This window comes from Trachypithecus francoisi, unplaced genomic scaffold (genome assembly GCF_009764315.1).
Source record: "Trachypithecus francoisi isolate TF-2019V2 unplaced genomic scaffold, Tfra_2.0 Lachesis_group0, whole genome shotgun sequence".
NCBI lineage: Eukaryota > Metazoa > Chordata > Mammalia > Primates > Cercopithecidae > Trachypithecus > Trachypithecus francoisi.
Genome location: NW_022681453.1, coordinates 52,801,310 through 52,817,825, shown reverse-complemented (window position 1 = coordinate 52,817,825; position 16,516 = coordinate 52,801,310). Strand labels below are relative to the sequence as shown.

Genomic DNA, 16,516 nt, shown 5'->3' with positions numbered 1-16,516 from the left:
GGTAGGGTGGGAAGCATTATTTGTAGAGTTGGGATGGTTTATATCATTTGTTCCTCTCTCTCTTTGCCTTCTTGGAATTGCTGCTCTTCCTAGCATCATCCTTGTGGTGAACATTTGTCATGGGTAAAGTGTTGTGGTTCTTCATTTGCAAACTTAGGAGGGATGAAATTTAAGCTAGTCAATTTCATTACTTGTTTGAACTGTGGTTTAAGATTTATAAGGGAGGAAGCTTAATCCTATTACCAAAATATAAGATATTTATATTGTCTGTCAATTTCATTTCTTGGCATTCTCATTTGTCATTGTCATTTTATGTGCCATTATGATTTTTAAATATTTAATATTCTAAATTTAATAATATAAAAAGGATATTGGAAATAATTTTAGAGGTTTTCAGATACAAGGCTGCATATAGCTCTTATATTTTCATCTGATCTTTTACTTTTATTTTCAAAGAACACATGATTTTTTCCTTGACTTAGTTTTATTTAAAATAATGTTCTTAACCTGTTGTTGAACATTTATTAGAATGTTTTTGTGTAAGTGTAGCATCATTCTTGAGTTAAGTGAATGTTGTTTCTCTGTTTTTGTAGTCAGTGTCCATCTCTATTATTATTTTTACAAATTGAGAGTAGAGAGCATCATTTACTGCTTTTGTTTAACCACCATTAAGGGATAAGTTTTTCTGCAAATACTCCAAGTTTAAGAATTTAAACATTTTAGATGACAATTGAAGTAAAATTCCCTCAGCAACTCACAAAGAGGAAGTAGAATATAATTTCACCTTTTTTATTGTACAGTTTAAAGCATACTGATGTTGAATTCAGGCAGAACTGGGCATTGGTCTAGGCCCTATTAGTTCTAATGTGATTGTGATCAAGATGTTTAACCTCTTCGACTCCTGTTTCCTCATCTAAAAAGATGAGAATAATACTGTCGATGCCTTGAGGATTAGAAATGAAGAGCTATAGTAAAAGATATCCAGCATAATACCTAGAACAAAGAAACCTAAAAATATTCCTATTGTTATTATTATTATTATATATTGCCTATATTTTCAATAGTGTTGATACCCTAAGGTGCTATAAAAAGAGTTTGTGTTTGGGTGGGCCTCTGCTTGTTTAGCCAAATGGTTCTAGACTGCTGTTTACATGTTTCTGATCAGAACTAGCATTGCGGGGACTTTAGTTACAGAAATCTATGGAATTGATTGCATAGGTTTAATGGCTACTCATGTCTACCCAAAGGCCTATTTTGACTCTTGATTCTTAGCATCATTCTGAAGAGGTAAGGTTATTGTATAGTTCACAGATGGACAAGACGGACCTACCTACCTTCCTTCCTTCCTTCCTTCCTTCCTTCCTTCCTTCCTCCATTCCTCTCTCCCTCCCTCCCTCCCTCCCTTCCTCCTTTCCTTTCTCCCTCCCTCCTTTCCTTTCTCCCTCCCACCTCCTTTTTCCTTCCCCACTCTATTCCTCGTTCCCCCTCTATTCCTCCCTCCCCTTCCTTCCCTTCCTCCCTTTCCTCCCTTCTTCTTGCTCTGTTGCCCAGACTGCAGTGCGGTGGTATGATCATGGTTCACTGTAACCTCAAACTCTTGGGCTCAAGGTATTCTCCTGCCTCTGCCTCCCAATTAGCTAGGACTATGGGCATGTGCCACCATGTCCACACTGAAGAAATATAAACAGAGCTTCCTTAAATATGTGGTAGAATTTACCAGTGAAGCCATCTGGGCTTGGAGTTTTCTTTGTGGAAAAGTTTTAAATTATAGCTTCAGTTTATTTAATAGATAATAAGGGCTCTTCAGGTTTTCTGTTTCTTTGTCAGTTTTGATGAATAGTGCCTTTCAAAGAATTTGTCCATTTTATCTAAAATTTAAAATTTATTGTTTTAAAGTGTTCATAATATTCTCTAATTATCTTTTTTATAGGATTTGTAATGAGGTCTTCTTTTAAGTCTTTGTTTTGGTAATTTGTATTTTCTCATTTATTTCATGTTCGGTCTTAGTAGGAATTAATAATTTTGTTATTTTTTTCAAAGAACCAACATTTGGCTTTGCTTGTTTTCTCCTGATATCTCTTCTATTTCACTAGTATCTGTTATTAGTTCCTCCCTTCTTTGGATTTAGTTTGCTGTTCATTTCCTAACCTTTTAAGTTGGAAGCTTAGAGTAGTGGCTTTTACTTTTTGTATTTTCAATAATATTCCCTCCAGGTACAGTTTTGGCAACCTTTCATGCTATCATTCAGTTTAGAATATTTTCTAGTTTTCATTGTGATTTGACATGTGGGGTTATTTAGAAGTGTGGTGCTTTATTTCTTAACATTTGGAGATTTTCTAGTTATCTTTCTGTTGTTGAGTTTCATGTAAATTCTGTAGTGGTGGAATCTATGGGTTGATTTTTTTTTCCATCAGATTTGAAAATTCTCAGCCATTGGTTTTTCTAGTATTGCTGATTTTCCATTCTTTCTTTCCATTCCTTCTGGGCTTCTATTTATGCCCAATATCTCATACTTTTTTGTGTCTGTCTTTTTCATTAATTTTTCTCTCTGTGCTTAGTTTGGGTATTTTCTATTGACCTGCCTTCAAGTTTGTATTGTGTGTTGTTATGCTTATCCAGTTTAGATAAGGTATTTTGCAATTGTAGAAGGTTCATTTTATTCTTTTCTTAATGGATTTTATTTGTCATAATATACTATCTTTTTATCCTTTTTCTTTTTCTTTCTTTCTTTCTTTTTTTTATTTAATGTGTTTATCATAGTTTGAAGTCCTTACCTAGAAATGCTATTCTTTGGATTACCTTTGGGTCTGCTTCTATTGAATATTTTATCTCTTGATTAGTGGCTACTTTTTCTGGCTTCTTTGCATGTTCAGTAATTTTAAAATGTGTGCTGAACATTGTGGTTGAAATGTTGTAGAAGCTGTGAATTGTCTTCTTTTGAAAGATGACACATTTTGTTCTAACAGGCAGTTAAATCGCTAGCTCTTCATCTTTGTTCTTTCAAGGCTTGGTATAATGTTTTCTTAGGTTAGGTCTGTTTGAGCTTTGTTTGTATTTCTTCAGTGTGGTCCATTTTTCTAAGGTGTGGCCTTTGTGGGATCTCACTTGAATGTCCATGATCTTCACCAAGATTTCTCAGCTTTGGCTGAGAACAACTAACTTTCCAGTACTGACCTTTGGGATTTTAATTTACCAGTATCAGCTTCCTAGTGGGTCTCCTGTGTTTTTGTCTAATCATGTGCGGCCCTGGAGATGAGCAGGAATGGATGTGAATTTCTAAGCAGACTTCTGGCGTTCCCTTTCAGTAGCTGCCACATGTCAAAGCACTCTGACCCCTCAGTCCTGGCCAGCTTTGCCCAGAACTCTGATCTCTTATATTCTCTACCAAGTAAGATCAATGTTTCCTGTTTAGACTTTACATTAATACCCAATTCCTAGAAAATGTTTCCAGGGTAAAGTCTTAGAGGAAATGTTGGATTACTTCATGTTTTCTTTTTCAGGCATTGCAGCCTTGTGTTGATTTCAGTCCAGTGCCTACAAAGAGTTGTTTTATATGTGTGTTAGGCCGTTCTTACATTGCTAAGTAATGTAAAGAATGCTAAAGTAAACTTGAGGCTGGGTAATTTACAAAGAAAAGAGGTTTAATTGGCTCATGGTTCTGCAGCTGTACAAGCCATCTGCTTGGCTTCTAGTGAGGTATTGGGCTGCTTACAATCACAGTGGAAAACAAAAGACAGGGGCACCATATTACATGGTGAGAGTGGGAGCAAGAGAGAGAGGAGGGGAGGTGCCACACACTTTTAAAACAGATCTCATGAGAGAACTCACTCACTATTACAAGGACGGCAGTAAGGGAATGGTGCTAAACCATTCATGAGAAATTCGCCCTCATGATCCAGTCACCTTCCACTAGGTCCCACCGCCAACACTGGGAATCACATTTCAATGTGAGATTTGGTGGAGACAACATCCAGACTATATCCCTATATTTTGTTCAGATTTTAAAGTTACTTATGGTTGGAGATTAGGTCTCATATAAGCTATTCTCTGTGGCTGAAAGCTGATTTCGTTTCATTTTGTTTTATTGACACATTAACTGCTTTTTAAGTTAGATTTATTTCTTTGAGTTATACTAGAAGAAACTTTGGTTTGGTTGTCATTATAGTAAAGGTCCTGTATTTCAGAAAACAAGGTTAATTGGGAAAACAGCTTATATCAGTTAATTTGTTATATAAAATTGGATATCTTAATCATCTGTTGTGTTTTTTGTTCTTCAAGGAATCATCTATTGCAGTTTGCTTTACAGTCACCACCCAAATCTCCTGCTTCTTCCTTTTCAAAGAATCTTGCTGTCAAAGTATATACTCCTGTAGCCTCCAGAGAGTCTTTAAAGCAGGGGAGCAGGTTAATGGATAATTTCTTGATCAGAGAAATGAGTGGTTCTACATCAGAGTTGTTGATAAAAGAAAATAAAAGCAAATTCACCCCTCAAAAAGAGGCAAGCCCTGCTGCAAAGACCAAAGAGACACGTTCTGTAGAAGAGATGGCTCCAGATCCCTCAGAGGCTAAGCGTCCTGAGACACCCTCGACATCCGCTTCGAAACACATTACTAAAGGTAGGAAGTTATTTTCATATGTGGAAATATGGAAATCTTTTCATCCACATGACATAAGAATAAATAGGCAGCATCTTTGAGGGGGAAGGAATGGTAAAGGACAAACAAGATTTTACCATATCACAAACCTCAGATATTGTTGTAGATAATGTTTGTTTTCTTTCTCTCTCAGAAATAGGAATTCAGGCTGACTGCTACAAAAAGGAAACAGTTTTAATTAGTTCAGGCTTTCAGTATGGCGTAGCTTTCTGTTTTCAGCTTTTAATCCTTCTTCCCCCCATTCAACATATCAGTTGCCATTTAATCTTGAAGAGCTCTTTTTGTCTTATTTTACCACCACTTGAATGCCTCCTCACTGTTCTGCCTGTCATGTAAAGCCTTTGACAATTTGAGCCCTACCCTAGTCATCCTGCCTTATTGCTCACCTCTCCGTCTCAGAAGTTCTGCTCTAGCCAAGCTGATCTCCCCACTGTTCCTCCAGTACATTGAGGAATTGGCAAACTACAACCGGCAGAGCTAATCTGGCTTGCCACCTGTTTTTGTAAATAAAAGTTCATATACCCATTTGTTTGCATATGTCTGTGGCTGCTTTCATGCTACAGTGGCAGAGTTGCATGGTTGTGACAGAGGCCATATGATCCGTAAAGTCTAAATTCTACCTGGCTCTTCACTACCTGGCCCTTCACTAAGAATGTTTGCCGGCCCCTGTTCTATACCTTTCCAGACTATCCAGATCCTCACTATTCATTTGTTATGTTAGAAAACACTGTCTCACGTCACAAAAGTGCTATAGCACTTGTTTTCTGGAGTGTTTTGTGTCCCATTTGCTTAACTGTTTGATGAATATGTCAGCTTGTTTAACCTTTTGTTTCTGTGTCTTCTTTCCAGTGAAGTTTAGAGCACCTTTTAGGCAGAAACTCTTAGACATCTTTGGTATACCCATACCACACACAGTGCAGAGATGTGAGTGTTTATTAAACTTAGATTGAAATTAGTTTATTAGTATTTAACATGTTTACATCTTTTAAAGATATATACATTTCACTTATATTTTCTACTATGTCTATCCTTTGAATTGACAGTTCTTATTGTAGTATTTTTTAGCTTGATGGTTAACTGTTTTTCCCCTAGCAGAACCTTTTTTCCCAAATGAAATTTTTACAATAAACCATAACATATTAAAATAGATAAAACAGATTGTTCTGTTTCACCTGACCTCCTTCTGCCTATTATCCATGGAGGTCTGTAGGCCTCGAATTACCCCCACAGATCCCTACAACTTTATGAAATAGTTTGAGAATGATTGTGTTCCTTAATTTTAACATTATGTGTAGAATTATAAATGAGAGCTAAATTAACAAATTTGTAACCATTGACAAAATTGAACAGTAGTTGGCCCAACTCAATAAATTATTAAACTACCTTTCCTTCACCCAGCCCCTGGGCCAGGTATGTCTTAAGTTGTTACTATTGCTTCTATGCTAAACATGGATAGCTCCTAAGGCTTGGGAAAATTTAAGATTAGTTCTATAGTTTGGTCATACCTTGTTAGAAAAGATTTAACCGAAGCATTTTCTAATAAACAAACTTTCAAGCTTATTTGCAGTCTCTTTCTCTGGGACCAGGACTTCAATTGTGTGACTTCCCACAATGTAGCCATTACCCAGTAACCAGTCTGTCCCACTCCTGTTGTCCCGACGGGCCATTCTTTTTCTTTCCTGCTTTTCTAAGTGCATGTTAAGTTGGGATTCTTTTTTACTTTACTTGCTGAAAAGATGCCAGTTTACATACTTTTGCCCCTTCTACAATTAATAGTCTCTCTTTTTCTTTTTAAAAAATACAGTGGATTGTCCTGTTTGTGGGGTTAATATTCCAGAAAGTCATATTAATAAGCATTTAGACAGCTGTTTATCACGCGAAGAGAAGAAGGAAAGCCTCAGAAGGTAAGGACGTTGAGCAGAACCATTGAGCTACTTTAGCTGGGTGCCTCTTGTGCTTTATAAACTTGGGGGAAAATTACAGTATTCATTTTATCCTGGTAACCGTATTTCCTGCTCTTACTTGCTTTCTCCTTCACTCCTGTTGGCCACTTCTTCCAATCCCTCTCTGTTCTTTCTTCAACTCCCACTTTGCCAAATATGAGTAGCTATGTTGAATATTTGAACTGCTACTAAATTTTGACTTAATAAGAAATTAATGACTTCAAATTCAATTCTTTTTAAACTTGTTTTTTACTCTTAGAATTTTAAAACTACCAAAAAACCTCTTGGCCAAAGAAAGCAAGATTAGACTCTGAATATAGAATATAGAAAATCTTTCTCTGATCTTTAGGATGCTCAGAAGTTTTAAAATTTAAAATCGAATTTTTCAAAAAGTTTTGACTAGGAAATTATATAAATATATACGATATAAAAAGGTACAAAAATGCATATATGAAACGTAATGTCGTACCCCACCCCACACCCACACCATCCAGGTATTGTTACTAATAAATTGTCAGCTCAGTATTTGCATCTAAACAGCTGTGCTATTCTACCTCCTTTGTACATGAAAATAACTGTAATTTCTTATACTAGTCCACTATTGTTAGACATATAAGTTGTTCAGGAATGAAATACTGCTCAAATTGCAAGGCATTAAGGAATCAGTGGGTCATAAACAGAAGACACAATTTAGATGAGTCTGGTGATGAAGAGAGAAAGATGAGATGGTAGTTTGGAGAAGGGGTGAGTGGCATAAAGATCAAGGGATGTTATTTTTAAAAATAGGAGTTTAAGCCTTCAGTCTCTTTCCTTCCACTATTTCCAGGGAGAGAGCAGAGGATAAATGGAAGAAAGTGAGGAGCACAAGAGCCCAGTAATGAGGTTATCCTTGACATGCAGAAAGGACCCTTCTGAAACAGGAGGCAAGGGGAAGATAATAGGTGATAATTCAGAGAGATTTGGAAAAGAAGAGGAGGGAAGCTGAAGAAATTAATGGTATCTGGGAAGTGGGGATGAAAGAATGATTTGCTTCTGTGTTCAGTCTGTTTTGAAGGACTTTGAAGAGTATTTTCCAAAAACCACGTTAATAAGACAGAGAGCCATCGTATTATTTTTTGTGATTAAAGAAAATAAATCACTTAATTTTTATGAGTAAATTTGGAGTGAATGCAGATTTCGAGGGTCAGATTCATACTGTTATAACTTACAAAAGCTAACGTATAAGACACAGTGTTGCTTTATTAAAAATGGTAGACATATTTGAGTCCAAACCTGGGGCAGTTTTGCATGCACAATACTCCCACCTAGTGGGTAAGTTTGTTGATGAGAATAAAATTTAGATTTTTAGGTTGCTTAGTTAGTGGCGATTTGGAATAAATGAATAGTCCTAAGGATTATTTCCCATAAGCCACGAGAGTTTGATGACCTGCTTTTCTCTTTAGAAATGCATGAGTTGGGAATATAGAAGCTGAGTATATTCTTTTGGAAGAATAAGGAATCTGCACTGATTATCTTGCCTGGACTCCCCTTTTTCTAGATCCATCCATCAGTTCGAATACATTTCTGATACATCATTTTTGATGCTGTCAGTTTATTTAAAGACATACTCGTCCATGTGTAATTGAGTTCTAATAGTGGTTTAAATTCCTGCTTCAAAGAATGGTATAGTCCTGCCAGTTCTCTGTAGTGAACTTACAAGCACTACCTCCCGGATCCCCCTCTTAGTGTGTTAAAGGCTTTGAGAAGTCCTACATTAAGCATAACTGTTAGGTTTTGTTTAATTCAGTAATTCCTAAATTTATTTGACTGCCAAGCCTTTCTGTCCTCATCATTTCCATCTTACAAAACTGGTGTTTGTGGAGATACTGAAGGCAACACTGGGCCATGTCGTTCTTTAGTTGTATCCTGGCCCCAGAGTCGGGTCATAGAGAAGAGGCCCTGTGAGTTTTCCTATCTCCTCCACAATATTCTGACAGCCATCTGCTGAATGTGAGTGGCAGCCCTTAACTCTTCTATATAAAACCATGTCAGAACTGATTCGCAGATGCACCCTTCCTTTGCTGTCCTCAGATTCTGAAGCCCCTGAAATGTGTTACTCGGTTCCACTAAATCATGGAAGAAAAATCAATGTCATTTTTGTGTTTGGGGAAACATTTATCGGGTTTCATGTTTTAAAATTCCTGATAGGAATTGATCTCTAGTGGTGCTTTTTATTGTAAATGCCAATGGACAGTACAGTTCCTCACTAGAATTTCACAGTCATAGTTTAATCATCTATCCTTGATAAAACAAATATTTTAGATACAGACTTAATGAATCATCTCTCCCTGTGTGCTTCTGTAAACACAAAATGATTCAGCTGTTGCTACCTACTGAGATTTCATTTTGCTGTAATTTTATCATTCTTGTAGAGTCTGATGGACTGTCATTGGAAGAAGAACAATTTTCAGAAAAATATAATCTATCGAGAGTTTGCAGGTCTTTTCACATTTAATTAGTTATTTCTGGTTTTTAGACTTTATTAATACAGCATAAAAGACATAATTTATTTGGGGAATGGCCCTGTTGGTTAATAGAGAAATTTTTGATTGTTTTCAGTCTATACCTGACTGTAATATTTCTTTATTTGATTATCGGATTGTTTATATCAGATTTACTCTGGAGAACCTTGTTGAAAATAGAGATTTTAGATCTCCACTTCAGACTGAACCACAATTGGTGGACGGTGTGGAGAAGGGGATGGAGAATCCGCATTTTGAATAAACTCTTTAGGTGCTTCTTAGGTACACTAATGTTTGGGACAGCGTTGTGTGAGCTAGTTATATGCTAATCCTTTGTAAAAACTTGTTTTTTGGATAAACCTATTATTTCAAGTTTCTGTTAATTTTCACCTGAATCTTTGCTATTCTTATTTTGAAATGATAGCAAGTGTAATGACCTCCTTGAGCACATTTTTGTTGAGCGTCTAATTGCCATAAAGCTGAGCCAGGTAGAGAACCTGCTATAATCAGATGAAATGAATTAAAACTCACTAAGAAGTTCCTGTTTATGGAATTGTCTCAAGTCATTGGTGCTTTTAGGTAGCTTGAATTTTAGTCCACTAGAATTTCTAGCATGCTCTAAAGAGGTGGAAAATTGAGTAGGTCTGTGTAAGTGTGATTCTAAATGAAGTCCTCATAGCATGTTCCACAAGCCTTACATATATGTCTTCTAAATGTGCCTCTTTAGGTCTGATGTCTTTTTGAGACCCAAGTCTCTTACTTCTGGTGCCACCTAGGCCCCTGTGTCTGAATATCTCACCAGCACCTCAGATGCATCATGTCAGACACTCAGCTTTATCCGCCAACTTGATTTTTCTCTCTCCTTTTTAATCTAATGGTTCTACTATTTTTCCAGGCACCCAGGTGTTGAATCAGAATGTGTTTGCCGTTTTACATGAAAAGCATTTGATAATTCACAATAATCATCAGGGATCTTCCCCCCTTTTCAGTTCTGTTCACAAAAGGAAACCGCTGCCCAAAACTGTATATAATTTGCTCTCTGATCGTGATTTAAAGAAAAAGCTAAAAGAGCATGGATTATCTATTCAAGGAAATAAACAACAGCTCATTAAAAGGCACCAAGAATTTGTACACATGTACAATGCCCAATGCGATGCTTTGCATCCTAAATCAGGTAAAGTAATAAAACAGTGAGTTATGCTTACCTTGTGGATAAAGCAATTTTGTATAGCTCAGAAATTATAGACCATAGAAAAATATTGTAAATGAATACTTTTTTGATAATAGATAAGACATGCAAATGTATTCCTTCAAAAGGTACCTAGAGTATGCTATGATAAGCCAGCCTTCCTCTCAGCCTGCCTTCCAATCCCCAGATCCCTTCTCAGAGGCACCCCATTGCCAGTTTCTCATGTGCCTATCTAGGGAGAGTGTGGTGGGGAAGAGTGGATCTGGAGAGCATGGGTTACAGTGCCCGTTTTTCAGCTTTATGGCTTGGTGACCGTGGGCATGTTACTTGATATCTCTGTACCTCAGTTTTCTCATTCATAAAATAAGGGTTATAATACTACCTACTTCATAATGTGGAGTGGAATAAATGATAAAAGGCATGAAAAGTGCCTAGCACAGTACCTTAGCAAGTAGTTGGCTTTCAGTAAATGTTGCCATTATGATTATAGTACACAAACATATATCCTTTTCATTACCGTTTTTACAAAATGGTAGTATTCTGTGTAGTGCACTATTTAATGGTTGTTTCTTTTCATTAAACCACACACATATATTGGAGTTCTTTCTGTTAACATAGAGAATTGTCTAATTTTTAAAAACTTGGAGAATAACATGCAAACATTAAAACACACAAATTTTAAGTGTATTGTTTGGTGAATTATCACAAAGTAAATTTCATAAAGTGAAATGTCATTGTAGCCACCACCGAGATCACTACCAGCATCCGAAAAGCCCTATCTGCCTCCTCCCATTCACTACTTCATTCTCACATTTGACCACTATCTTGACTTCTAACCCCATACGTTCATTTTGCCTGTGTTTGATCTTTAAATAAATGGGACATAGCTTATGTATTCTTTTGTGCCTGCCCTCATTTGTGCAACATTATAAGATTAATTCATGTTTTTTTATATGGTCGTGATTTTTTTCATTTTTGTTGCTATCTGGTATTCCATTGTATAAACATATCATCTTATCCATTGAGTGTTTAATAAACATTTCACTTTTTTCCCACTTTTTCTCTGTTAACAATAATGCTGCTATGAATAGTCTTTTATATATCTTTTGGTGCATATAGGTGCGTGTTGCTGTTGGATATATATATACAGGAATGGAATTGGTGTTATATATTTGCAGATGTTCAGCTTTCATGGATACAGCCCCAAATTCAGTAGTCATGTACACTTTCATCAGGAAGGTATGAGGGTGTCAGTTATTCTGCATCCTTTACAACATCACCATTGTTAGCTCTCCATTTTAGCCATTCTAGTGGGTCTATGGTAGTACCTTTTTATTTTAATTTGCATTTCCTTAATGACATAATGTTCAGCACATTTTTATATGCTTGTTGGCCATCTGGATATCCTCTTTGGTGAAATACCTGTTTAAATCTATGTCCAATTCTTCTGTGCTGTGGGTCTATTTTTATTCTTATTTGTGGGAGTAACTGAAATTTCCTGGATAAAAATCTTTTGCTGTATGTATGTATATTTCTTTTTTTTTTGAGACGGAGTCTCGCTCTGTCGCCCGGGCTGGAGTGCAGTGGCCGGATCTCAGCTCACTGCAAGCTCCGTCTCCCGGGTTTACGCCATTCTCCTGCCTCAGCCTCCCGAGTAGCTGGGACTACAGGCGCCCGCCACCTCGCCCGGCTAGTTTTTTGTATTTTTTAGTAGAGACAGGGTTTCACCATGTTAGCCAGGATGGTCTCGATCTCCTGACCTGGTGATCCGCCCGTCTCGGCCTCCCAAAGTGCTGGGATTACAGGCTTGAGCCACCGCGCCCGGCCTGTATGTATATTTCTAATTTCACCTTTTCACTCTCTTAATGGCATCATTTGAAGAGTAGAAGTTCTTAAAATAGTCCAATTCATTACATTTTTCCTTTGGATCAGTGCTTTGCCTTAGCCTACTTCAAGATCATGTGGATCTTCTCTTATTTTCTTTTAAAATTTTATTGTTCTTGCTCCTAAATTTTGATGTACAGCTTATCTGGAATTGATTTTAGCATGTGTTGTGAGGTAGAGGACAAGATTGTCTTTTTTTCCCCCATATGAATAACCAGTTGGTGCAGCACCACTTATTGAAATGCCATCCCTTCTCCCACTGAATTGCCAGAAGTCTTGACTGAGAATCAGCTAATTGTACATGTGTAGGCCTGGACATTGTTTCATTCCATTGGGCTATTATTTACCCTTGTGCAGGATAAATAATGTGTGTCTTAAGTACTTTATAAGTAATTTATGATAGGTCTTGCTGTCTGGTTATATAGTTCTTCCAGTTTCGTTTATTGAGGTTGCCTTGTTTTTTCTAGGCATTTTGTATTTCCATATAAGTTTTAAAATTGGGATTATATTGAATTTATAGATCAATTTTGGGATAGTTGATATCTGTACAGTATTTGAGTCTTCCAATTCATGAATATGGTTTATCCCTTTTTTCATCTTTGATTTTTATCAATGTTTTGCAGTTTTCAATGTGAAGATCTCACACATCTTTTTTTTTTTTTTTTTTAATTATACTTTAAGTTCTAGGGTACATGTGCATAACGTGCAGGTTTGTTGCATATGTATACTTGTGCCATGTTGGTGTGCTGCACCCATCAACTCGTCAGCACCCCAATTCATCATTTATATCAGATATAACTCCCAATGCAATCCCTCCCCCCTCTCCCCTCCCCATGATAGGCCCCGGTGTGTGATGTTCCCCTTCCCGAGTCCAAGTGATCTCATTGTTCAGTTCCCACCTATGAGTGAGAACATGCGGTGTTTGGTTTTCTGTTCTTGTGATAGTTTGCTAAGAATGATGGTTTCCAGCTGCATCCATATCCCTACAAAGGACGCAAACTCATCCTTTTTTATGGCTGCATAATATTCCATGGTGTATATGTGCCACATTTTCTTAATCCAGTCTGTCACAGATGGACATTTGGGCTGATTCCAAGTCTTTGCTATTGTGAATAGTGCTACAATAAACATACGTGTGCATGTGTCTTTATAGCAGCATGATTTATAATCCTTTGGGTATATACCCAGTAGTGGGATGGCTGGGTCATATGGTACATCTAGTTCTAGATCCTTGAGGAATCGCCATACTGTTTTCCATAATGGTTGAACTAGTTTACAATCCCACCAACAGTGTAAAAGTGTTCCTATTTCTCCACATCCTCTCCAGCACCTGTTTTTCCTGACTTTTTAGTGATTGCCATTCTAACTGGTGTGAGATGGTATCTCATTGTGGTTTTGATTTGCATTTCTCTGATGGCCAGTGGTGATGAGCATTTTTTCATGTGTCTGTTGGCTGTATGAATGTCTTCTTTTGCGAAATGTCTGTTCATATCCTTTGCCCACTTTTTGATGGGGTTGTTTGTTTTTTTCTTGTATATTTGTTTGAGTTCTTTGTAGATTCTGGATATTAGCCCTTTGTCAGATGAGTAGATTGCAAAAATTTTCTCCCATTCTGTAGGTTGCCTGTTCACTCTGATGGTAGTTTCTTTTGCTGTGCAGAAGCTCTTTAGTTTAATCATATCCCATTTGTCAATTTTGGCTTTTGCTGCCGTTGCTTTTGGTGTTTTAGACATGAAGTCCTTGCCCATGCCTGTGTCCTGAATGGTACTACCTAGGTTTTCTTCTAGGGTGTTTATGGTATTAGGTCTAACATTTAAGTCTCTAATCCATCTTGAATTAATTTTCGTATAAGGAGTAAGGAAAGGATCCAGTTTCAGCTTTCTACTTATGGCTAGCCAATTTTCCCAGCACCATTTATTAAATAGGGAGTCCTTTCCCCATTTCTTGTTTCTCTCAGGTTTGTCAAAGATCAGATGGCTGTAGATGTCACACATCTTTTTAAAGAGTTATTCTTTGATATTTTTGATGCAGTTGTACATGATGTTTTGTTCTAAAAATGTCAGTTTTTATTAGTTGCTTGTATAGAAAAATACAACTGATTTTTGTATAATTTTCTTATATTCAATGGCATGTCACTTTTTGTGTGTGCCCTTTTTATTGAGGTATAATTTACTTACAATATAATACATCCTTTAAAAGTGTACAGTTAGGTGAATTTTGACAAATGTATATTGTCATTTAGCCATTGCTGTAATTGAAATGTAGAACATTTCCTTCATCAGCGAAAGTTCCAATGCCCTTTTGCTGTATATTCTGTCTCTTTTACTCTAAGACCTTAGGAAACACTGATCTCTTTTTTTGTCCCTATAATTTTACCTTTTCTATACTGTCACATAAATGAAATTACACAAATTGTATAGTATGTAGCCTTTTACATATGGCATCTGTCACTTAGCGTACTTTTGAGATTTTTCCATGTTGCTTTTACCAGTAGTGCATTTATTTTTTATTTTATTTATTTATTTATTATTTATTTGAGACAGAGTCTCTGTGTCGGCCAGGCTGGAGTGCCATGGCATGATCTCAGCTCACTGTAACCTCAGCCTTCCAGGTTCAAGCGACTCTTCTGCCTCAGCCTCCTGAGTAGCGGGGACTACAGGCACCCACCACCATGCCCGCCTAATTTTTATATTTTTATTAGAGACGGGGTTTCACCATGTTGGCCAAGCTAGTCTCGAACTCCTGACCTTGTGATCCACCCGCCTCTGCCTCCCAAAGTGCTGGGATTACAGGCATGAGCCACTGTGCCCGGCCAGTGCATTTATTTTTTATTGCCAAGCAGTGTTCTGCTTTATAGCCATGCCACAATTTGTATATCCCTTTGTTTATTAATGGACAACTGGACTGTGTCCAGTTTTTTTATTATCAGTAAAGCTGTTATGAACATGGGTTCACAGATCTTTATGTAACCATATGTTTTCATTTCTCTTGGGTGGAGTGGAATTGCTGGTCATACGGTAAATGTAACTATAAGAACCTGCCATACAGTTTTTCAAATGACTGAACCATTTTGCATTGTGAGAGTCCCACTTTTGCCACACCCTTGCTAATACTTAGTATTTTAATTCTTCTTAATTTTAGCCATTCTAACCGATGTGTAGTAGTGGTATCTCATGATGGTTTTAATTTGCATGTTCCTGTGACTAGTGATGTCCCCTGTGTTTTGATATTTTTATTTGTTATTTATATATTTTATTTGATAAAGGCTTGGTTGAAATATTCTGCCCCTTAACTCTTTTTATTGATTTGTAAGTTCTTTATATATTCTGGATACTGAATTTGTTAAATATATGTGTTGTGAATGTTTTATCTTAGTATGTGGCTTACCTTGTCATTTTCTTAATGATGTCTTTGAAGAGCAGAGAGTTTTAATTTTGATGAAATTTAATTTACTTTTTTTGTGATTTATGCCTCTTGTATATCATTTCATGATTTTTTTATGTATACAGTTGTGTTGCATGTCAACAAAATATGTGTTCATCCTAAGATCACAAAGATTTTCTCCTGTGTTATTTTCTAGGAGTTTTATAATTTTAGCTTTTATATTTAAATCTATGATCCGTTTTCATTTAGTTTTTCTGTATGGTGGAAGATAAATGTCAAGGTTTATTTAAAAATATGTATATCTAGTTTTTCAGCACCGTTTGTTAAAAAGATTATCCTTTCCCCATTGAATTACTTTGCCACCATTGTCAAAAACCTATCAGCCGTGTATATAGCATGTGAATCTATCTAGAATCTATTCTGTTCCACTGATCTATGTATCTGTCTTCTCACTCATGACACACTCTTGATTTCTGTAACTTTATAGTAAGTCTTAAAATTATCAGGTAGTATAAGTCCTTCAACTGTGTTCTCAAAATTGTTCTAGGTCCTTTGCAATTCCACGTAAATGTTAGACTCAGTTTTGTTGTTGCTGTTGTTTTTCCCCTAAGAAATGTCAGGCTATTATCCATTCTTGTTGTTCACTGTTTTCTGAACACTGAGTGTATGTAGAAATAGCCACTTTCACTTTGCCCTGATGTTACAGGCATAGCAGAGCATCTGTATCTGTGCTGCTGGCAGGTCCAGGACAGCATCTGCAGGGCAGTCAGTTTATTAGTGTGTACCTTTTGGGATTTTGAGCGAGATTACATAGATCAGCTTAGAATTGATACCTTAACAATGTTAAGACTTTTAATGCACAATCATGGTATGTCTCTTTAGGCCTCCTTTAATTTCTCTCAATAGTGCTGTCTAGTTTTTTATGTACATGTGTTCCATGTATTTTGTTAAATGTATCCT

General features: G+C 36.6%; 1 protein-coding gene and 1 non-coding gene across 2 annotated transcripts in view; one reads left to right on the top strand and one right to left on the bottom strand.

The window, feature by feature from the left end:
• Positions 1–16,516, top strand: part of RAD18 (RAD18 E3 ubiquitin protein ligase) — a 77,358-nt gene that overhangs the window by 19,418 nt on the left and 41,424 nt on the right. Inside the window, exons 5-7 of the mRNA XM_033210530.1 lie at positions 4,279–4,616; positions 6,460–6,559; positions 10,089–10,273. Of these exons, the coding sequence (XP_033066421.1) occupies positions 4,279–4,616; positions 6,460–6,559; positions 10,089–10,273 (623 nt within the window). The remainder of the gene's footprint in view (positions 1–4,278; positions 4,617–6,459; positions 6,560–10,088; positions 10,274–16,516) is intronic.
• LOC117084697 lies at positions 16,168–16,309 on the bottom strand. The gene has a single exon (XR_004437603.1). It is a non-coding gene; the product is annotated as a small nucleolar RNA SNORA43 (small nucleolar RNA).